At 45.7% G+C, this 24,887-nt stretch overlaps 2 protein-coding genes across 2 annotated transcripts; both read left to right on the top strand.

Moving 5' to 3' along the window:
- Positions 1-17,654: 17,654 nt before the first annotated feature.
- On the top strand, positions 17,655-18,530 carry LOC124649711 (late embryogenesis abundant protein, group 3-like). The gene is made up of 2 exons (XM_047189295.1): positions 17,655-17,714; positions 17,802-18,530. Exons 1-2 carry the CDS (start codon positions 17,655-17,657, stop codon positions 18,528-18,530), a joined length of 789 nt encoding a protein of 262 aa, XP_047045251.1.
- Positions 18,531-22,831: 4,301 nt separating this feature from the next.
- Positions 22,832-23,753, top strand: LOC124649710 (ABA-inducible protein PHV A1-like). Its single transcript, XM_047189294.1, has 3 exons — positions 22,832-22,891; positions 22,992-23,039; positions 23,238-23,753. Exons 1-3 carry the CDS (start codon positions 22,832-22,834, stop codon positions 23,751-23,753), a joined length of 624 nt encoding a protein of 207 aa, XP_047045250.1.
- The last annotated feature ends 1,134 nt before the right edge of the window (positions 23,754-24,887 follow it).

Here is a 24,887-nt window from a genome sequence, read left to right as displayed (position 1 = left end):
AGGTTAGTTCCAGAAAATGCGTAAATACGACATATAATGTGTGTAAAACATGTAGATATCATCAATAATGTAGCATGGAACATAAGAAATTATCGATACGTTGGAGACGTATCACCCACCATGAGGGGCTTAGGTTTTAGAGAAAGGCGACGACGGAAGTTCCGGGAGCGAGGCGGTACACGACGTACCCAGGTTCACGCTCCCGCGGTGGAGGGTCGCTGCGTCCTGCTAGTAATCCACTATATGAATATATGTATACAGGGGGCCGCCATAGGCGGAGTTGTTGGATCTAGTCTAGTTCTAATCCGCGGGTTGTTGTGTCTAGGCGTGTTGCCTCTAAAATTATGTTTCTGATTGTGTGTGTCCCTAAGGGGTGCCCCTGCCTGGCTTTATATATCAGCCAAGCTAGGGTTTACAAGAGTCCTAGTAGGATTCGTGTTGGAGTCTTCTTTCCTTGTAGCCCAAGTTGAGGCGCGTGCAGGTCCAGCTCGTCGAGTCCTTGTGCTGGTCCACCTTGATAATCTGCACTGGGTATGGCAATGTCGAGTACCCGAAGGGTTATGCCCACGTCAGTAGCCCCCGAGTGTCTGGCCGAAGTGAAGCTTCGGGCAGGGACTAAAGTTGTCTTCGCCGAATGTCTTGATCATCTGTTGAATCTTGTGCTTGATGTAGAGTCGAAGTTGATTTCTGTCGGGTGCGCGAAGCGCTCCCGATGGGAGTAGCCCCCGAGTCTATGGGCGGGTGCTTGCAGCCACGCATAGACTCAAGTTGTACTACTCGAAGATCTTGATAGTTGATGCCGATGTCTTCAACTTTATTCTACTTTGTTGGCGAGGTTGCCGTATTTTTTATCGGGTGCGCGGCAAGCACTCCCGATGGGAGTAGCCACCGAGCCTGTAGATAAATATGAAATAGTTATGTACAGGGTGTAAAAAATGCTAAGTCAAACACCGTAAACTTTTTCAAGTTCCGAGAACTTGATGCCGATGACTCTGATGATGCCATAGATAGAGGAGTTGATGATTCAGATGATGGCCCTGAGGGGAGCCGATGATTGAGACGATGGCCCTGAGGGGAGCCGATGATTCGAATGATGGCCCTGAGGGGAGCCGATGATTCGGATGATGGCCCTGAGGGGAGCCGATGATTGAGATGATGGCCCTGAGAGGAGCCGATGATTGAGACGATGGCCCTGAGGGGAGCCGATGATTCGGATGATGGCCCTGAGGGGAGCCGATGATTGAGATGATGGCCCTGAGGGGAGCCGATGATTTTATCGGGTGCGCGTCCAACGCTCCCGATGGAAGTAGCCCCCGAGTCTGGGCACTGATGCTTGCAACCGTGAGTAGACTCAAGTCGAGCAACCCGATGTTTACGGTTTTCTTCAGGTGCCGTTGACACACTGTTGTATATTTCAAGGGGCAATCGTCAATGCACCTTGAGCATCGTCGATGCCATTGTTTGTAAGTTTTTCGGTAGATACATATATATGCACTTTTACCGTGTCAATGCCGTTGGCAAATTTTGAAGGAGCAAATCTTAATTGCCTGTTTAAGCGTATGTGTATTCGTTGGTCAGCAAATTGTTTGAGTGATCAGCTCGTGTTGCAGGTCTTGCTAAACCCGTTGTATGTGCAACTTTGCTTTCAACCGATGTATGTTCTGACAGCAGCTCCCGAATATATCGGAAGCACTAGCTCTGCCGATGACTCCGTTGCTATTTGATACTTCCATAAGTAAAGTACCGAACGTGGGTCGTTTTTGTACGTGTCTCATGATCCTTGCTATCTGCGGCACTCTTTGAGGCATCTATAGCAAAGGTAAAGAGCAAAGTCCCCGTTGCTTCATGATCCTTGCTATTTGCGGCACTCTTTGAGGCATCTTTAGCAAAGGAAAAGAGCAAGGTCTTCGTTGCTTCATGATCCTTGCTATTTGCGGCACTCTTTGAGGCATCTATAGCAATGGAAAAGAGCACGGTCCCCGTTGATTTTGCATCATAGCACTCGTAGTTTCAGAGGCTTTTTTAGAGTGCAATCTCTGGGCGTATTTTCCATCGCACTGATGTTCGTTGAAATATACGAACAAGGTTCCTGACGATGTAGTTCGGGTGTCCCGAATTACTGCAATTCTTCAAAACTTGATCCTTCATATCTTCTTGGGTTCCAGCGAACCGGCGCTCCCGATGGGAGTAATAGTCTTCATATCTTCTTGGGTTCCAGCGAACCGGCGCTCCCGATGGGAGTAATAGTCTTCATATCTTCTTGGGTTCCAGCGAACCGGCGCTCCCGATGGGAGTAATAGTCTTCATATCTTCTTGAATTCCAGCGAACCAGCGCTCCCGATGGGAGTAGACATAATAGTTGAAGATCTTCCAGGAACTCCCGAGTAATAGCAGCGCTCCCGACAGGAGCGCATCGGGTCAATATTATGTAGTATGATATCCATTGAATATTCTAGATGATGAATCCACCAACCCGAGAGTGCATCGGAAGAAGATATATCCAGAGTCGAAGAGGATAAGTCCATCGATTAATCATAGGTGATGAAGCCTTTGACCGATTCGGGGAAAATAAATCCACCGAGAGTACTGGAGGTAACGATGTAATGGCGCCTTCCCAATCATCGGGTGTGGCGAAAGGAAGAAGAACACTTAGTTCTGCAGGCGCAGTCGAAATAATCCCGCCATCCAAGATAATTCATGCGGCGGGCGCATCCGAGATAATTCCGCCATCCAAGCTAATTCATGCCGGCGGGCGCAGCCAAAATAATTCCGCGGCCAGAGATAGTCCATGCGGCAGGCGCAGCCGAAATAATTCTGCGGACAGAGATAGTCCACGCGGCAGGCGCAGCCAAAATAATTCCACGGCCAGAGATAGTCCACGCGGCGCCTAGCTGTCGTGGCCGATGAAGAGGACGCGGTTGACATAGCCGATCCGTTGCAAGTGAGCATCCGAATATATCTGGTCCGTAATATCGGGTCCATGACTGGCGAGCCCCCGAGCGCGGTGACTATGCGCGGTGAAGCAATCGAAGCTTGTTCCGATCTGCAGTCATATTACGGCGCAAAAAACATAAAGTGTTGCCGGACAGTCGAAGTTGCCGGCTTCGCCGCGACGAGTTCGTGCAGCACTTTGTCCGACCATGGCGAGGTAGCCGAAGCTTCTTGATTCTTTCCGTATCATAGAGTAGTATCACTTGATATATCTTCTCCTTATCTTCATATGATTCCATTAGTACTTGAGATGCATGTTGATCAATTTATTGGCCGGCAAGTCCATGCATGACATAGATATGTCTGCTTTTGTCTAAGACGACCCTTGTTTTGGACGTAGATGTCTGACTGGGGTTCTCTTTCCTTTTCCCTACCACTCGATTGATGCTTTCCTTCTTTGCTGCCAAGGAGTTGAGCCGGGTACGAAACGAACTTCAGCATGATTCGGGCGTGAAAAATATCCGCTTGTTTCAGGTGTGGTTCACACGGAGCAGTCTTGATTGGCTTCGATTTCTTGGTTCCGTTGAATCGCTGATGATACAGACGTTAAAACGCCTGGCTGATTATGCACGTGCCGTGCTCCACACATGCGCTTCCCTACCAAGCGGACACGGCGATCCGGCGGCTGCGCCACTTTGATTCAAACCTCGTTTGATATTGTTGATGATAATTTTGACGGATCCCGCCCGGATGACAAAATCTAGTCGACGTGATTCCCACAGACGGCGCCAATTGTCGAGGCGGTTCCTCGGCAATGCCCACCATGAGGGGCTTGGGTTTTAGATAAAGGCGACGACGGAAGTTCCGGGAGCGAGGCGGTACACGACGTACCCAGGTTCACGCCCCCGCGGTGGAGGGTCGCTACGTCCTGCTAGTAATCCACTATATGAATATATGTATACATGGGGCCGCCATAGGTGGAGTTGTGGGATCTAGTCTAGTTCTAATCCGCGGGTTGCTGTGTCTAGGCGTGTTGCCTCTAAAATTATGTTTCTGATTGTGTGTGTCCCTAAGGGGTGCCCCTGCCTGGCTTTATATATCAGCCAAGCTAGGGTTTACAAGAGTCCTAGTAGGATTCGTGTTGGAGTCTTCTTTCCTTGTAGCCCAAGTTGAGGCGCGTGCAGGTCCAGCTCGTCGAGTCCTTGTGCTGGTCCACCTTGATAATCTGCACTGGGTATGGCAATGTCGAGTACCCGAAGGGTTATGGCCACGTCAGTTGTACCGAGCGCGCTGGTGCACCGTTAGCCAACACGCTAAACCGACAAAAATTAACATATAAAGTGATGTGTTATAGACCTAAAAACATTTTTCGTGGAATTTATTGAGCGACGGAAAGTGTACCCGTAGTTCAAATCCGGCCAGTTTCCAGCGGATTCGACGGGACACCGCAGAAAGCCGCATAGATTCCCAGATACCTAGTGCGCACATATGGCATGTGATATGTGGTCCGGAGGCGGTGTCCTACCACTACGCGGAGTCTCGCGCAATATTAAATGCGCCCCATGTAGTTGCTTCACAAAAAAAACCAATTTTGACGCCCCGAAAATGAAAAAACCATCGCCCATGGGTCGGATTGGAAATACGCTCTCGGGGCCTTGCTTCCCATCCTAGGGACCACACATGTGCCAAATATGACCTCGTTCCGACAAACTATGAGGTGTCACCGGCAGTTTCCTACTCATTTTCCCTAAAAGCCATAGAACTCCGGACGTGATAGCCCTATTTGTGAAGGGTTTTCCAAAATAATTGCCGTATCCTAATTCCAACTTTTAAAGTGGTTACTAGGACACATAAAATGATGCCATGCGGCTCCACGGGATTTTTTGACTTCGTTTAAATTGCCATTTGTCCAAAACGGGCCCCCACGGAGATGCGGTATGTCCGTATCGGGCGCGCTGGTGCACCCGTTAACCATCGCGCTAAACAGAAAAAAGTTGCACATAAAGTGATGTGTCGTAGACTTTAAAAATATTTCACATAATTTATTGAGCGACGAAAAGTGTACCCCTAATTTAAATCCGGTCAGTTTCCAGCAGATACAGCCGAACACCGCAGGAAACCACATGGATTCCCAGATAGCTAGCGCGCACATATGACATGTGATATGTGGTGCGAAGGCGGTGTTCTACCACTATGCGGAGGTCTCGCGCGATACTAAAATGTGCCCCATGTACCTGCTTCACAGAAAAAATCTGTTTTGGCACCCCGAAAAAAAATCCATCGCCCATGGGTCGGATTGGAAATCTGCTCCCGGGCCTTCCTTCCCATCCCAGGGACCCCACACATGCCAAATATGGCCTTGTTCCGACAAACTATGCGGTGTCACGAGCCAATTTCTACTCATTTCCCCTAAGAGTATAGAACTCCGGACTTGATAGCTCTATTTGTGAAGGGTTTTCCAAAATAATTGCCGTATCCTAATTCCGACTTTTGGAGTGGTTACTAGGACACATAAAATAACGTCATGCGGCTCCGCAGAATTTTCTGACTTCGTTTAAATTGCCATCTGGCCAACACGGGAACCCGAGGACTTATAAGAAAGTGTTTGAATTGTTAGTATGTTAACATGGTACTGTACATGATTGAAATATGCATGATTTTGACATAAACGGATAGAGGATGTTTTTCTGAACATTTTGATACCTTCTATGCATTTTTCTGACATCATATGAATTAGTTATGACTTTTACAAAATTAGACAAATTTGAAAAATAGCCTACGCCGAGAGTGGCCGTCGGCGTAGCCCTGTCTACGTCTAGGGCCAAACATATACCGAGGGCTGCCCTCGGCGTAGACCTCACTACGCCGACGGCAACTCTACGCCGAGGATCGGACTGCAGGCTGGCCTGGCTAGGCCATACGCCAACGGTCCCGACATGGCCGTCAGCGTATAGCCTGGCCACCTATATTTTACCTCCTATCCATCGTCGAAGCTGATTGATTAATCTGATGTTGTTGTTTTTTCTGCTAGGCGAACAAACATAAACGTGCATTTCTATATGGATAGAGATAAGAGTTTGTTGAGATTGGAGTTTCTATTGCGCACGGTGCATAGTTAGTTTTCTCAAGGCCGCATGCGCAAGTGCTTGCGTGCCAGGTTTATTAATCGCAGCCGTTCGGATTTGATGAGTTTAGATTGATAAATCTCTACTGTTGATTGTTTGTTGTTTTAATAATATAATAGATAACTGCATTTTTTAAAACCAGCTTATTCAGGAACCAATACACCGGAGGAATAACAAAGTAGAGTTTACTAACTATCTACTTCAGTAAACTGGCAATAGAGGGGTGCATTGGGGGCAACAATGAAAAGGGGTCGGCCATCCCATTGATCAATATCGCGTCCTCATCGTCAACCAGTAAAGACCATGCAACCGTGAAGTCAACCTTCAAGCCTCCAAAATGCAGTTCATGATGAGTTGTGTTGCATCTCTTGGGGTCCACCAGAACATGAGACGCTGCAGCAACGTCTCCAGACTCTGAATAAGCTTGAACAGTTAGCTTCAACTTCCCACGCATCTCTACAGAAACGACTTGCCTTGACAGATTGAGAAAACCATTTTTCATTGCACACTTTCTTCCGACTTTCGAATCAAACAACACAACTTCCGGAGGCTCATTGACGCTTTGAGTCCGTGTTGAGCAGAGGACCTTGAAACCATACTCAGGCATCGAGTTCACAATGCGAAGACCGAAAATGGTGGCTTGAACAGAACGGATAACCTGTTGAGTACACAACTCAAGTGTGCAGGAGTACTTCTCAATGGTGCTGGTACGCACCCTAGCACCACCGTTATTACCTTCATACAAGAATGCATAGCTGATCAATGCCCTATCTTCAGCTGTTGTTGTGCCCTTCACTACCAACTGGATTTCGATGTCAACTGGTTCCTCGGACACAATGGAACGGACTGGGCCAGTCAGGTGCAAAAACGGATACTGCAATCATGATCATGATAATTTTCATTACAGGGTATCATTGAAAGAAAGAGAAAAACTGAATATAGTAAGAGTTGTATAACATACCGATTTGCTTAGGATTTGGCAGTCATCCCTTGGGCAAAGAAATATGGGGTTGCGACGCTGATCCACAGCATCTCGGGCAGCAACCACGCCGTACACTTGTAGCGGCCAGTTGAAGTGTTTCAAGTCAGTAACTTTGATGGAGCATACCTGCACGGTCTTGGGAATGACAGCATCTATTGGCATGAATCCCGGCGTGCAGTGTGTAAAGAGCATAGGACTAATTAACGCTGCATGCAATATATGTAGCACCAATTAAGTAGGGAATTAGCATGGATGTGTTATAAAAGCAAACTAATAGCTATTAGTGTACACGGCAAAGCCTGGCAATGCTAAATGCAAAACCATGCATGTTTGTTTTCACCTTCTTATTATGTGTCATTTTAATTTTCGGATTTTCTGTATTCCTGCTTGTTTTTATCTTCGAATTCAGAAAGATCGTGCGTTACAGGTTACATTTATACTAATTAAGAAAAGCAAACAAGATGTGCATGCATGTTTACTCACTGAGGTCTTCGAAGATTCTTTTGTTGTCACCGTGTGCACGCTCCCATCCCGCACGGAAGCGAGCGAACGCCGCCTCCTCGTAGGAGTACTCGTCATCGTCGCTATGGTCTGACATGGACAACGTATCCGTGGCTGGTTTTTCTCGGTTAGTCGCCGCATCTTCCTGGACTCGTACAGTGACGCTCGTCTCTTGCTCCATCTCCTTTGTCGCCGTGGAGAATTTGTGGCTGCTCATCACCGATTCTCCTTCTACTTTCTCCTCTCTGTCCATCTCCTTGGTCTTTGCCACCTCCACCGTCTCCGTGTAGGCTGCACAGAAGTGCGTGATTGTACCGACGATGGATTGCAACCGGGAAATTTGCCTCCGTTTCTCTTGTTCTGTGTCTGCGGAGACAGAGCTCAGTTCAACCTTTTCCATCTGCACGCGGACCTGCTCGCAGAACGTGGCTAGATCCAAGCAACAGTCAGCCTGGGCCTCAGCCTCGTCGACCTGATCATCCTGGAGATACGTCGCCGAGATAGCGCGGGCGGAATCGTCCATCGATTTGAATCGGGATACTCTTGGGTTTTGGCCGAGCGATCCAAGCAGCGGCACGTACGCAAAGCACAATTAGTATGACCTATCTTCTCAAGCCTTCTGATATAAAGATTCTGATATAGGGTTATATACAACACGTATATATATATAGTGGGCCTATCAATTATACTCGGTAACGAACTCAAGTCCGACACGACAGCCGGCGGGAGAGGGAAATTCCATACACATCACGGGTAGAGTTCGCATCGATCACGGCAGTTCCTAAGGCATCGCGTGGAGCTTTCCAATTCCATCTGCGTCGGGCTACGCACGATCAGAAGGAAAGAGGAGTTTGTTTCTGCCTGTACGTACCGCTATGGAATACTAGAGACAGCCCTGTATGTAGGCATGGGCATTCGGTTTTAACCGAAATTTCGGTTCAGTTTTTCGGTTTTTTCTAAAATTCGGGTAATAAGAAATGATAACCAAAATTATATCGGTTTTCTTGTTAACTGGTATTTCGGTTAACCAAAAAATCGGTTCGGTGTTCGGTTTTTAACCGATATGACATAGACTAAGACAAAATAAAATGGCGGGAGCCTACAATACGTGCAGCTAACCAGTCGTGCGTGCGTGTTGCCATGACCGGTAATGATGAGCACGCACACACCACTGCTTGTAGAAATAACCATAGTCAAGTGCATAACGATTAGCAAAAAAACATAGCGCCTATCAAAAATCAAGATGAATGCATGTGTAGCAAAGAAAAGGAATGCAAGACGTGTGTATATACATCGCACGTGCATGGGGCTGCTAGAGTGCTTAGTCGTTGAGAAAGAGATAAAGAGAACTGGTAGCAATACTTTGGTATCTCGGTTATTTCGATTCTTTCGGTCAATTAGAGTTCAAAACCGAATTTAAATTGATAAATTCGGTTTATCGCATTTACGCACCGAAATTAGTCTCGATTAATTCGGTTTCGGTGTATTCGGTTTCGGTTCCGGTTAATTCGGGTTCGGTGCTCGGTTTCGGTTTTTTATGCCCACCCCTACCTGTATGCCATCCATAATTAAGTTCCACGCCCGTATACGACGCTAGCCCGGCCGTAAGGTGGCGGACCTAGAATTTTAGCAATGGGTATGTCGCACCAAAAATTTATCGGTAGTTTTAATAAAAATAATATATTTAGCAATTTAAAAAATAATTGCATAGTTTGCAATGTTAAATGGTATAGAAGCCATAAATAATATCTACTTAAAATATTAACTTAGAAAATTGCATAAATTGCCACACAAATATATGTTATAATAATATCTTTTCAAAAATGAAGAATATGAAAAATCATAAATATATCATATATGTTTGCAATTTATTTGTATTCAGCTATTTGATCACAAGATGATATATATGTGAACCTATAACTTCCGGAAAGATCACCTATTTGGATATTTACCTCGGCGCGGCCACGCGGGAGCCTCTCTTGCGGGCTTCCATTATTCTGGTTTCGGGATTGTGGGCTCGCATCAGCTACGTGCCGGCGAATACGAACCGGTGTTAATTGTTAAACCTTGCGGCGTTGCGGCGACTGGTGAGCCGTAAAGTAGGAAGAAAGAACTAGTGTTCAACCTGCGGTCGCTACGGGGAGAGGCGTGCAGGACGTCTAGAAAACCACACACGACTTGCCGGCGTCCAGATCCTGGTCAAGTGCTTTGGGTCCTCTTGCTGAGCGGGATGTGGCAGCGGAAGCGACATGGGCTAGTCGCGCCGGGGGTGGAAGGACGATCCGCCGGAGTATGGTATGCCCGAATTTTCTCTCCCGAGTTGGGTTCCAGCGGGATTGTGGCAGGACTTTGGTAGGGTTCAAGAGGTGGCGTATGATTGGCAGTGTATTTAGGAATTTTTAGATGTTAAACTGGTTGGATTAGGGTGCTAGTAGCACCTTATCATCGTTATATGGCCAATTATTTCTGGAATATGTGGTCGTTTTTACCTCTCTATGCGCCCTGTTTCTGCTGTAACTAAATCCAAGATTTTGCTCTGTTTTTTGATCGTTTTGGTAGTAGTAATGCAGGGAAGCAGATTGTTGAGAAATATATAGTTGAACTGATCATGTATTATGTAAGATGGAGCAGCACGCTGATTAATGTTTCTCCAACAGAAACTTTCACTGAATTTTTCCTATCGTAGAATGTAGTGTAGAATAGGTTATAGGTATTGGAAATATAGAACCCTAGAACTTGTGTGTTGTAATTCCATGACCCTTTGGGGGTATATATAGAGGTACAAAGGGGAGGTAGACTTGGAGTACAAGATGGTATCAAATCCTATTCTATCTCTATCCTAATATACACGTATAGTCTAACATCCCCCCTCAGTCTTAGCGGGAGTGAAGCGAACGCTTGCGACTGGAGAAGTCACGCCACGCGCTCCCATCGCTTCTCCTCCTTGTCATCATCGGCGTCCCCTTCTGGTTAGTCTATCTCTATCCTAATATACACGTATAGTCTAACAATAGGTACTGTAGAGTACACATCAAGATGATATTTTCCTGGAACTCTGAATATGTGTTGCATCTGTTCAAGTGATTCCTGTCTTATTTGGTACAGTGTTCAATGCAATAGATAATTGTGATCTTTTCTCACTGGAAGTGTGCCACAATGGTTTCTTTTGCGGATTAAGAGAGAATCTGTCGTACGTTTCTGCATCTACTGGTTTTTTTCGACAATTGTAGTGCTCATACTTGGTCTGCTGAATGTATTGATGAGATTCTAAGATATCTGGGCTGTGAGAGGGATGGGATGCTTCAGGTGTACTAGTGTTTGCAAGCGAAGGACATTACTGATGGGTTGGTACCAATTGACAGGGATGTACACTTCGCTGAAATGGTTAGATCTAGCAAGACACATAAGACCCTTAACTTAATCATAGATCATACTAACTTTCTGAGGACATTGAGAGCTGACGTGATCATCAATGAAAGGCCCAACCTGCCTCCTGTCATCATCCCTCCAAAAGTTTCAGCAACATCTGAATCAGCTACAGGAGAAGCTTCTAGTTCTACTGTTGAGGAAGCAAGAGCGAAGGAAAATGATAGTTTGTTTTCGAGGTAGTGCAGTCAGATGATACTGACAGTGAATTTGATTGTGACATCTATGACAGTGACTGCAATGCGGAAGATGGGGATGATGATCTATTTGCTGACAATGTAGACACTGAAGTAAATGATCACAACGAGAAGAAAATGATTGAGGAACATGAAGATGAGCAGGAACTTGAGGATGAAGATCTGAATCTGTTTGAAGGAGAAAAAGAGAAGTTGAAGAACAAGTTTAGAGCATTCAATTCAGAAGTAGACATGGACAATCCAGTTTTCAAGGTAGGGATGGTGTTTAGTGATGTTGAGGAGGCAAGAAAATCTTTGGCATCATATACTATCAGAAACAGAGTAAAGACAAAAAAGACAAAAAAGACAAAGAATGATAGGAGAAGATTGGAAGCTGCTTGTGATGCAGGATGTCCTTGGTTATTCAAATCATCAAATCACAGTAGGTATGGTGGATTTGCAATCAGGGAAAACACATACGCGAACGTGGATTTGAACCGAGAGCAATCACTTCAAAGAAATTGACCGAGAAGTTTATGCATGAATTTAGAGATAATCAAAAACTTGGTCTGCAAAGTTTTGCTGCGAAGATCACAAGAGAATTCAATATGTGTCCAGATAGGTGGAAGCTGAGAAGAGCAAGGAAATCCGCATTATTGCAAATACATGGTGACGAGGAGGAGCAGTTCCGGCAGCTTCTGGACTATGGGCAAGAGCTTAGGGGGAGTAATCCTGGCTCTAAGTTCTTCTTGTCAACAAATTATGTTAATGATCCGGGAAGTGCAAAACATTAGGAACATTTGGCCACTATCTACTGGAGTTATGATGCTTGCAAACGAGATTTTTTAGCAGGTTGCAGGCCAGTTCATCAGTATTGATGGTTGCCACCCGAATGATTACATTTATCACATTGCCTTCGGTTTAGTTGAAGTGGAATGCACAACCTGTAGATGCTACTGAAGATCGAGCTGCTCATAGAGCAACAACATCAACAAGAGGATATAACAGAGGCCCTGGGAGTGCTTACTTCCTGTTGTTTGGTCATGAGCAACACACAAGTGGAATCCCAGATCTGAATGCCGAAGTAATTCTTGATCTCAATGTGCAAGAAATTCCTGTCAGTCAGAATGCACCAAGTGCTAATGATATCTAAGTGCCAAACTTGTTGAATTTTGGTTATAATGTATAATTTTCTCTCCAGATTTTTGGTTCTGTACTTTACATATTGTAAAGTACTAAACAATCTTATGTGAACTCAGTTTGTTCCATTGGTTGCTAGATACATTCACTGAATTATCATTTATCCAATCAATTTCTTCCTTTTGTTGCTATATACATCCATTAAATTATCAAGTATACAATCCCAGTGTCTTCCATGTATTGATTTTGTACAATTCATTTGCTATTCAAAGTTATATACAATCAGTTTCTTTCTTTTATTCACACAAATTTATTCGAATGAACTTAGTAGTCTCAGTTTCCCTTGTTAGTGTACATTATACACTATATAAAAGACAATCAGTTTAGGTCATCTAATGCTAATTTGGGTACTGTAGATGCACAATTTTTCACCATTCCGGTGTATCCACGTACCCCTTTACCTAAATTAGCATCAGCATTTTATCTTCCTTCTCCCATTTTCTTCTCCGTGGATTGATCCAGGTAACCGGTTATCTTCCGGTCACTGGGTTATCCTTTCAGTGCCTCGCCAACAACGGAGGTGTTGTGAGCTGGCTACGTCTAGAAAATTCTTGCTAAGTGTGGCGTACCTAGCGAAAGGCGGACCAAAAGAGCAGCCACTTCGGTATTAAAATTTGTCTTTCTCTATCTTGGATTTGGCCTCTTCAGATCTATTCTTCTCTTTCTCTCTCCTGGCTCACTCCATCCTGCCGCATCTTGCGCCGCCGGTCAGGGGGGCGACCTCCATCTCCGCATACGTCTCAGGTGAGAAGAAGATGGTGGCCCACCGGCTGTGGGGATCAACCTGCTGCAGGTGGTGGGCGGCTCCAGCACCCTCCTTTGTCGTGGGATTGTCTCTTCCTGGTCGTCGTGCTTCCTCTCGAGGCGGCAATGGAGGCACGTCCTTCACCGGAGGCGACCCTCTCATCTCCATCCTGGCCTTCCAACGAGGCGGCACACCCTCTTCTTCCTTTACTTATTCTTTATTTCTTTGTGATGGCAACGATCTCCATGTTTTTCTAGATTTTTTCCGTCTTCTGCTTTCCCCTGATTTTTTTTATTGATTTGGTGCCTCCGCTCCCTGCAGATGGATGGTACTGCTCCGCCTGGTCGCCGTGGTAGCCTGCCGTGGCGTCCCAGTCGATGATGTACTGTCGGCCCCTCCTCTGATTCCGGTCTGCAGATGGACGCCGACGGTAGGCCGATGGGGCGGCCCGGCCGAGGTCGTCCGGACGCCTCCGTTTCTCCTGCAAGCCTAGAGGTCGACGCTCCGTGGTTCCGCTCCGCGGCCGTCACCGCACTCCGTATGGATGATCCAGGGTTTGCGCGTTCATCTCCATCCTACCAGTTCTTTAGTTTGTACATGAGTACATCATGTTGAGATGATTTCTGGTGGCCAGTTCGGCTTTGCTCCTGCTCCACGGTCTTTGGCAACTCTGCCGCCTCCATCCTTCCTACTGATCTGCAGGTTCATCACCCCTGTTTTTCCGTGTGGCCGGAGTGGTGGGCGTTGGATCATGCCCCTGGAGGTTGTGCACTTGTGCTCCCGCGGCTGCCTCTCTTGGTCTACAGATGGATGGTGCCTCTATTCCTCCGGGTGTCTGCCATGGTAACCTGCTGGGGCGTGCCGGTGCGTTAGCCTTGCATACTGGTTTGGCTTCTCCTTCCAGTCCCGAGATGGCTGGCGTACCGAGGCCGCTGGCGGTGCGGTGTACGACCTCCTGTCCTTCCTGAGGTGTATCGGCTATGTGAGGAGCTGAAGCGTCCATCGTCGTGGTTGATCCTCTCTCAAGTGAAGGAGAGGTATTGTGCGTGCTTGCCCGCAGAGTGTCCAGATTGGAGTTGTGACTGTGCGTTGCCGCCGTGGTTCCCGGCTCCTCCACACGTAGGTGAGTAGCTTCTGATGTTTGCATTCACTCAGTGATGAATGGTGTGCATATAATTAAGTACTGGGATTTGTCCCAAGGATATGTGGTCAGGTAGTATAAAATTCAGGTGACCCTCATGCTTAAGTATTAAGATTCTGAGAAAGTTTGGACGACGCTGGTGCTTTAGTATCCGGTGTTTTTACCAGATGTTGTAGTTCGTAGTATGTAGTTTCTGTTTCTCGAAAAGGCATAACCAAAGAAGTCTGTATTTTAGCATGCTTACATGTTGATGCACAGACCTAGGGTGTGGGTGAGTGTGTGTTCTTTAAAACCTGATGATAAATCAATCCAATATCCTGGGGCCTCCTCCTCTCTCGAAAAAATATTCTGATGGTAAATCAAGGGCTTGCTGCCATTTTTTCCTCGGCTATTCATGACTACTTCTTGAAGGTCTTTTCCAAACTTTTCACCTGTTTCTTTTCTTTCAAATTTGTAGACCCAATGTATGTGCAAACTAAACTGATGCTATGATATGTTTGTGAAATGTAGATGTTGGTACCTGGGACATGTTTTCCTCAATTATTTTTGCTCAGGAGTACTTCTTGACTGTCTTTTCCAAGATTTTCACACGTGTCTCTTATTTCCAATTTACAGACCAGTTTATCTACAAATTAAATTGATATTGTGGCCTATATGTGAAATTTGGGTCTTGGTACCTGGGACATGTTTCATTGTCCACAATTCTGATGTTTCAAACATGATTATTTTTAAAGTTTTAGAGGCTAGCTAATTCCAGTGAGACTAATTCAAAGGTATGTGTGTGTCTTACAGCACATCCATCTATGGATGATTTGGTTTCCTCACGTAGTCACGTATCATGCTTGCAAAGTAACAAGGAGAACCTCAATGAAGCCAAGAGGATAAAAACTAATATATTTATGTGAGACTTCTTTCTTATCTTACAATACTGACTATGTTTGTTTTATTTAAAACTTTTTGCATGCATGAGTTAATCTTCATACAAAATCTGATCTGGGGTTGTTGGTATTTGAGTTACTTCAACTCAGGAAGATGGCCGTCGGTCCTTCTATGTTTAAATCTGAGTTCACGATGCAGATTCAGTCATTGGCATGATTAACAACACACATGACAATTCTCGAAAAAAGCACATGACTATGAAGAGCTTGATTATTTGCACCGATCCATCTGAACATGACATCTTTCTTTAAATGAGCGAAATTGGCATTATCACATCATGATAAGTACCACGTCATCACAAAATAAAATACCATCCCGATGATCCATCGCTATTTGCAAAGCGCAATTGAACATAGCAAATCAAGAAAGTCTAGAAGTCACCATCGTCACTCTTGAAAGTTCAGATCTTGCTGAAAAAATTAGTGTTCTGATTCTTGCTTCTTTGTACTTACACTATAATTGCTTTCTTACAGATCTAAATTTTACTCACAGAGAATACGTCATCATAGTAAAAGAATTTAGAATCATTACGGGGTTGATGCATTCATATAGAATGATCTCTTCTTCCATACAGCAATACCTAATCAGGTTAGATTTCATATGTAGAAGTTCGATATGGAAAAAAATTCTAAATGTCAAGCTGCTATTATTTTTCCTAGCTGTGCTTCAAATCAAGATGCTGCCACTTCAACTAATGGATTTGACCAAGGTTTCTACTGATGTCGGTTGCAGTTACCCAACTATGGATGTATCTGTACAAGCTGACAGAGCTCCAAGTGCTGAACATTTCGTTTACATGATGCTACACTTAGTTCCCATCTGTCATGTACTATCTGTAGACTCTATGTTGTATGGTAGTGTAGTGTTTTTGTTCTGTTGGAGACATATTGCCTTCCTATGGACAGTACTGTAAGTTGCTACATGTCTGTTCACTCACAGTGTACCACTTTTTAGTGCCTTCGAACAATGTTGTGTCTGTACTTTTGGGCCCATCCCGGAGAAACAATTTCTCTATCGTTTGCATTTCACTGTTATCTATCTGGCTGTTTCCAGTCTACTCAACTATATCACTCTACAAATAGTAGACCATCAAGATCTCCCTATTTTCCACTTTCATGTCTTTTAATTCATTTGTTCATCTGAAACAACTGTGAGATAGAATACTATGTCATTTCTTAATGAGCTCGATCTCAGTCCAATCTGTAGGCTGCCCAATTGGGTGATTTCGGTCTTTACCGGCAATGATAACCGGCCCATCAAGAACCTCAGATGCAATGCCAATTTCGTGGTGTCTACCAAGAACAACACAATCGATGGACCAGTGCTCACCCTCTCTTTAGATTAAGACGATAGTGATGCAACCAGAAGGAAGAAACTGGCCGCAGGAACTACTTCACCTTGCTGCCTGATATCTATGTTAGTAGTTGTGTAGCTTAGTGCCACCGGGTCAGTTTATTTCCTCCATGCTTCAACATAAAAGCAGCAAACTATCAACGATTCAACATCAAAATCCATTGCTGCAAAAAAAAAAAGCAGACCACCAACGATTCAGTCCTAACTCGATCTATAAAACCATAGAGAATGTCACCCTTCCGACACCCCTTTCAAACCAAAAAACCGGCATCCATACCAACGAGATAACTCCACGGGCGCGGCGTGCCGCCGCGCCAAGGCCTACTAGTTCAGTCAATATGATGCCAAATTGCCATGCATTTATTCAATCAGATTTACACTAGAACAGTACACTCAAAATTCGCTCAAAATCGTCACACAAATCACGTGATCACCAAAGCTAAACGATGGGGCAAAAACCAACTTGAAACTTTTCTTTTCCCTTTTACCAACAACCAGAGTATAAGGGTGAGCATTACAAAAACCAAGCACAAACAGGGCCGAATACAGCAGCAGCTTCAGACTCCAATGCCACCGTGGCGGACACGCGTAGGCACCACAGCTCATGTTCACCAAAACCAGCCCGGCATACAACTTCTGGAACCCGGTTTCCCAATTTCTAACTTCGGGGACTAAAATGCACCTAATGTGCAAGTTGTGGTACCCGGGCTGCTATCTAAGTTGTATCATGGACTCGGTTAAAAAATGAGAGACAGTGTGCTCCATTGTCATATGCCATCCACTCGATCTCTTGACACTTGTTTACATGTACTTCTTGGCCTTCTCCTCTCATTTTTTTAATGAGCTACCCTCAGGATGTGGCCGAGCTTCGGGAAGGCACGGACGGGATACACCGCGTGTCCTCTCTACGTGTCCCTCCTGTACGCGACGTGTCCCACGGGCCTGTCCTGTAGCTGCACCCTATATAAACGATGTACCCTTTTTCGTCAGGCAGAACAATCAGAGCTGAGTTGAGCCGGTGACCTTCTTCTCCAGAGAGAAATCTACACAGTCCAGTTCGTCTTCGCAGTTGTGATCTTGCTTCTTCTTCGAGCGAAGCAGTTTGTTTTGAGCCAATTTAGTTGGTGAGATCGAGATGGCATCCAACCAGGACCAGGCGAGCTACCGCGTCGGCGAGGTCAAGGGCCAAACCCAGGTACGTACATGTCCCCGATCTCGACCGTCGCCAGGAAAAATGTCGCCTCTGCCGTGTCTGAACTGTTGTGCTCGTGGTGTTTTGCAGGAGAAGACCGGGCAGGCGATGGGCGCGGCTAAGGACAAGGCGTACGAGGCCAAGGACCGGGCGGCGGGTCTGGCAGGGAACGCGTCCGGCCAGGGGCAGGGCGCCACGGAGGCCGCCAAGCAGAAGGCCGGCGAGGCAATGGAAAAAACTTCGCAGACGACGCAGGCTGCCAAGGACCGCGCCGCCGAGACGGCGCAGGCGGCAAAGGACAAGACGACCGGGACAGCACAGGCAGCGAAGGACCGCGCCGCCGAGACGGCGCAAGCGGCCAAGGACAAGACGACCGGCACGGCTCAGGCCGCCAAGGACCGTGCCGCCGAGACGGCGCAGGCGGCCAAGGACAAGACGACCGGCACGGCGCAGGCGGCCAAGGACAAGACCGTCGAGAGCAAGGACCAGACCGGCAGCTTCCTCGGCGAGAAGACGGAGTTGGCCAAGCAGAAGGCTGCCGAGACCACCGGGTTGGCTAGGCAGAAGGCGGCGGAGACGGCGCAGTACGCGCAGGACAGGACCTACGACGCGGCGCAGTACGCCAAGGACTCCGCCGTCGCCGGCAAGGACAAGACCGGCAGCGTGCTCCAGCAGGCCGGCGAGACGGTGGTGGGCGCGGTGGTCGGCGCCAAGGACGCGGTGGTGAACACGCTGGGGATGGGCGGAGACAACACGAACAACAGCGCCACCGCCAAGGACACCACCAGCGCCACCGAGAAGATCACCGGCGATCACTAGATGAATGCGTTCCAGATTAATTTGCTTTCGTTTCATTAATACTTTTTCATGGTTTTCGAACACACATTTGGTTGCAACTTCCATTTTGATGTATTTACGTGTCTAGAGTCTGTATGGGTGATGTTTTCTCTTCCTCTTTCTTTCTGATGAAAAGGGCCGAGCCTTGATTTCCATTAGAAGTAACCATCATGTACGAAGTTCCATCCGCGACGCCGCCATTACATAACCCACCACAGCCGCAGCCGGCAGCCCGCAGCTCAGAGACCAGAAGAAACGTGAGACCTTTTTGCTGGGCAGCAGCTAGAAAGAAAAGCCTTCCGTTATTAAAAGTTGTAACTTATCAATGAAGCATATTTGGTGCACATGAGCATTTTTTAAAAATATTTAAAAATTGTATATTTTTGTAAAATATCGTCACATTTATTACAGCTTAAAATACAACATGTTTCTCTGTACCTTCGAAATGTTTATATGTATGTAGATATTTAATTTCAATTTTTAAAAAACTTAAAAATATGATTTTTAAAACCTGGTGCTCATGTGCCTACATTTTATGTATCTAGATATTTTCAGGGCGTAGATATATGTAAATTTAAACAAACTTGAAACTTTTTTTGGAGTACAATATTATTCGCTTCAACCTCATAATCCCAGCCGTGGCATCAACAAAGCCAGCTCCTTCTTGCCTGGAAAACTTCATCCGTATTTTCTCCAGCAATTCTGCGCCCCTGCTGCAATTCTAAGGCCAGCTCCTTCTTGCTTGGAAAGATTCATCCGCAATTTTTTCCAACTGCAGTTCCAGTCATGCGGTTTCCTAAACTTGTAGAGAATACAAATAGTCAATCTAACATCAACGAACTTCTAGGCAACTTTTTTTTATCAAAGCAGGCAAAGTTTCTTGTCTTTCAAATAGCACATAACACAGCGGCAATTTCAACAGTTAAAATTTTCAGTTTCTTAGATGCAAAACTCTTGAGCCAGAGATTAAACCTCTTCAGTTTCTTATGTTGCATATATGTCTTGCGAGAGGGCATGCAACAAAGAGATGATCAATGCTCACATAATCACATTCTTACCACAAATAAGACAATTGGCGGTACATTTTCAACCCCGTTTGAGCAAATCATCTTTTTTTAAGTAGGTGTTGTGCATCGTGGCTATGCAGAGGCCGGGTGTATTATTTAAACTTTAAGTAATAAAATATTATTTATCGAAAAAAGGTGCTAGAAAAAAATATTTATCTCATAGAGGAATTTTAATTTGTCAAATATATAAATTTATAAGGAACATTACCACAGTTTTGCATGGCTAAATAGAAAGATTTGACACTAAAAACACCACATTGAGACAAAGTCCAGATCAGCTCGTCATCCATCACCATTTCACATGCTGCAATAAGAATTCAATTTGGCATTAAGTTGAGAAGTATGGTTTATGGTTCGTGTACAATAGTTTTCCGCCTCTGAGGAGAGATATTGTTACCGAGTGAAATACCGCGTTACCGGCTAGTAACTGGATTCCTTAGCCAAATTTCCTGTAACCGTAACCGAATTCCCTCGTAGTAGTCAGTAGCCGAATTCTCATGTTATTATCTGGCAAACGGCAACCGAATTCCCATGTTACGGGCCATGTAACCGGCGGTAACCGAATTCCCCCGCTCCGTCCGATGAATGATGTTATCGTGGAAAATATCCTAGTACGTATGAATTTGGTTTAATTTTTGCTAGTTAATTAATGAAACCTAAATCCCCCGCACTCCATCATTTCCAAATTCGGAGGCATATTAGTTTTAGTTAAAGTCAAACTTGTAAACTTTTAATTAAATATATAAAAAATAATATCAACATCTAAAAAATTAATTCAATGTTATTATAACCATTATAAAATATTTTTATATTATATGAATTTGGTAATATAAAAACTAATATATTTATAAAATATAGTAAGTCAAATTGTATACTTTGACCAAAACTAATATGTGTCCTAAGTTAGAAAGGAGGGAGTATGTGTTCCCTCCAATCTAACCCTATGTCCAACTCATTTTTCTAAAACTTTTGATTCCTCGTACTTCAAACAATATATTCGAACGGTTTAGACATTGCTGATTATTTAATATAATTTTTTTAATAATTTTGTATCGTATTCAAAATGGTTATCGTAAATCCCAATCTCGGACCCTCTGAGGTTTTTGGCTCGGGCCTGATGTACCGAGTGAAAAAACCCACTAAATCTTTCTCTTGTCAGAAAATTTAAGCTAGAAAATAAACTGTTCTATAAATTAATAATTTATGAAAATCACCCTCTTTGCTCAATGCCCTATACTCGGCCGCGTTAAGGTTCCAATATGGCTCGACACTCGGATCCGACCAAAGTAGGGTGTGCCTAAGATCAATGCCACAATCCCATGAATGAGATGTTGAACCGGCTACCTCTATGCCTCGTCCTACATAGAGACAAACCATAGATGCTACAAATCCCTCGGTCCTTGCAAACATAAAGATAAACCCTAGATGCTACACATCCCTCGGTCCTTGTTGGCTGATTATGTTGGCCTCCCTCACTTCTAGCATTCGGTTTCCTCGCTAGGGGCCATTGAAGACCATTGTGGTCTAATTTGTAAGGTAGCCATGCCATTGGGTTGTCCATTCTGGAATCAGAGGGGACGACACGTTGAAATAAGTAACTCATGTTTTGTCTGCCCAGGATAATTAGTATCGCTGGTTTCGATGTCGTTGCGGGATGTGTGAGGGTTGGTTTCACATATTTCATTTGTCGGGTTGTAGGGAGTCATCAGTTGCCATTATTATGCTCAGTTCACGGTGAGGCGATGATGTTTTGTGGTGCCCATTACCGTGGATGGAGTGTCTTGGCGCTGAACAACCCCCACCCCTATGAACGCACCGTATCCCTATGAGGATCTCCGAGAGATCGAGTCAAGAAACCGATCCGCCATGCAGGTCTTGAGTAACAAAGTCACCAGAGACGTCTCGCTATCGACAGGAATGTCGCCTTCCACCGAAGAAATATTATGTCTTTTATGAAACACCAAAGTGTTAAACATGGGGTTAATCATATCCAACCACATGTTAGTTCTCTTTATTTCTCCCAATTGCATATTTTATCGAGGTATATATTTGATTGGGTTCACATATAATTTGTGTCATTCATAGGGGAAAAAGGCTATGGGTCGCCTGAGTCAGATTTTTTTTTTAACGTAAACCGGCTATAGTGGCCAATTAGTTTTATATGTGTATAGTACTCACTTTGTTCCTAGATATAATTGTATAGATTTAGACACAAAAATTGAATAGCGCACATAGATGGAAAATTATACCAGGTTTAGGTGAAATTACCCAATGACTTTTGATGCGACAAAAGAGAGTAGTTTGCATAAGATAAAAAAAGGTGATCCAATCCTAAAAAAAATTCTCTAGACAGGTGGTGCTATCTAATAAATCCTATATTTTTTTAGATTTTTTTTTGAAAACTATACCCCTCATATCTAAGAATGGAGAGAGTATGCCACAATAAAATACTCTCTCCAACCCATAAAAATTGTCTAAGATTTATTAAAATCTAGATATATATCTAGATGCTATTATTTAATGTCTAGCTGCATCTAAATTTTAACAAATGTTAGACAATCTTTATGGAAGGGAGGGGTATTTGAAATAGAAGGGGTTGAAGCTGAAACACGCAGATGGAACGGAAGCTAAGGGCACATATACGCTACACACGCCTCCACCGGCCACCGCATCGATCATTGCTTGTAAGGCGTCACGCGTCACGGCGAACTTTACGATGCACGTAGAAAGGCGTATCCTACTTGCACATTTATGAAAGGAGTATCTAAGTTGTACTAGTATCATGGACTCGGTTTAAAAATGAGAGACAGTGTGCTCCATTGTCATATGCCATCCACTCGATGTCTTTACACGTGTTAACCTGTACTTCTTGGCCTCCTTCTCATTTTTTTAATGAGCTTCCTCATGTGTTCGATCGAATCAGCTCTCACGGTATGGCCAAGCTTCGCGAAGGCACGGACGCGCTACACCGCGTGTCCATTCTACGTGTCCATCCTGTACGCGACGTGTCCCACGGCCACGGGCCTGTCTCGTAGCTGCAGCCTATATATATAAACGATGTACCCTTTTTGGTCAGGCAGAACAATCTGAATTGAGCCGGTGACCTTCTTCTCCAGAGAGAAATCTACACACTCCAGTTCGTCATCGCAGTTGTGATCTTGCTTCTTCTTCGAGTGAAGCAGTTTGTTTTGAGCCAATTTAGTTGGTGAGATCGAGATGGCATCCAACCAGGAGCAGGCGAGCTACCGCGTCGGCGAGGCCAAGGGCCACACCCAGGTACGTTCATGCCCACACGCAGGAGTAGACGGGACGTCAGCGATCATTCGATCCTACCTGCTTCAGTTCATCTCTGAAAATGTGATCGTGGTATTTGCAGGAGAAGACGGGGCAGGTGATGGGCGCGGCCAAGGACAAGGCCTACGAGGCCAAGGACCAGGCGGCCGGCCTTGCGGGGAACGCGTCCGGCCAGGGTCAGGGCGTCACCGAGGCCGCCAAGCAGAAGGCCGGCGACGCAATGGACAAAACCACCCAGACGACACAGGCTGCAAAGGACCGCGCCGCCGAGGCGGCGCAAGCGGCAAAGGAGAAAACGACCGGCACGGCGCAGGCGGCCAAGGACAAGACGACCGGGGCGGCGCAGGCCACCAAGGACCGGGCCACCGAGACGGCGCAGGCGGCGAAGGACAAGACGACAGGCACGGCGCAGGCGGCGAAGGACAAGACGACAGGCACGGCGCAGGCGGCGAAGGATAAGACAACCGGGACCGCGCAGGCGGCCAAGGACAAGACCGTGGAGAGCAAGGACCAGACAGGCAGCTTCCTCGGCGAGAAGACGGAGTTGGCCAAGCAAAAGGCCGCCGAGACCGCCGAGTTGGCGAGGCAGAAGGCGGCAGAGACTGCGCAGTACGCGCAGGACAGGACCTACGACGCGGCGCAGTACGCCAAGGACTCCGCCGTCGCCGGCAAGGACAAGACCGGCAGCGTGCTCCAGCAGGCCGGCGAGACGGTGGTGGGCGCGGTGGTCGGCGCCAAGGACGCGGTGGTGAACACGCTGGGGATGGGCGGAGACAACACGAACAACAGCGCCACCGCCAAGGACACCACCAGCGCCACCGAGAAGATCACCGGGGATCACTAGAAGCTTTCCCTGCTTAATCTGATCTCGTTTCCCTTCGTTTCATACATCTTTCCAGTTTCATATTTTTTCGAACGAACATTTGGTTGTAAAATTTGCTTCTTAGAGTCTCGAGTCGAGTGTGTATGGATGTTGTACGGTGGAGTCCGGTGAGAATGTCTGACGACAGGTGTATTTTTGTGTTCGTCAGGCTTCTCTTTTTATATTCCCATTGTGCTACAGTGATAAATTAGTAACAGAGTTGTGAATATGTTCAGCTTTACTACCTCCATGTTGTGCTATGATGAATAATAGAGTGAGCAGACATGTCTCGTCCAAGAATGACCAACGGGATGACCCGATGTCCATGGTCGTACTGACCCACCAAAAAGGAATTCTTCTAAAACCTTGATTTGAGCTAGCAAAACACGAACCCGTTTTGGTGTAGATTTTGTTTTGGCAAAAGAAAAACTGCGAGAGTTTGAAACATATAAACCGGTGAAAGTTTGGGGCAGAGTTCTTGTTTTGGGAAGTGTTTTTGGAATGGCAGAGCTGTCCACAGGGCATGTCCTCCGGCGGGCCGTGCATTTTAGCCGCGAGAAATGTCGAAAAACAGGAGAAACAAGCAAATATCATGAACATATGGTCATCTCCATCACATTGGCTTAAATTGAGGTCTAAGATAAATTTTCATCACATTGTGCACATGGTAGGACACAAAATGTAGTTCAAAAGGTGGCCAAACATGGGTATCAAATATAGTCCAAAAAGAGGCCATGGTGGTTGACAATACCGTCGCAGATCAGCTGTCTCCCGCGTGGATTTTGGCGCGTTTCTTCAGGAACCAGGCCCTGGTGTCGTCGTCCATGTTACTCAAGTCGGCCAGCATGATCCTTGTGTCTTCTACCGGGATCTTAGCCTCGGCCTCCATCTTTCTGGCCTCGGTGAAATGCATTTTGGCATCGGCGTCTGCCTGTTTAGTCTTAACGTGCATCCTTTGGACCTCACTAACCTCTTTGGTAAGGTTGAGGTAGATGGTAGCTGCGGCCTCTTTCTCTAGACGCTTCTTCTCGTCCCTTTTGTCCAGCGCGGCTTGAGAGTCTGCCATGATCTTCTCCAAGGTTTAGCTCAACGCAAGGGTTGATGCCTTCCGGGCAA

The sequence above is a fragment of the Lolium rigidum genome, chromosome 4 (assembly GCF_022539505.1).
Source record: "Lolium rigidum isolate FL_2022 chromosome 4, APGP_CSIRO_Lrig_0.1, whole genome shotgun sequence".
NCBI classification, from domain to species: domain Eukaryota; kingdom Viridiplantae; phylum Streptophyta; class Magnoliopsida; order Poales; family Poaceae; genus Lolium; species Lolium rigidum.
This window is presented reverse-complemented; position numbering and strand designations above follow the sequence as displayed.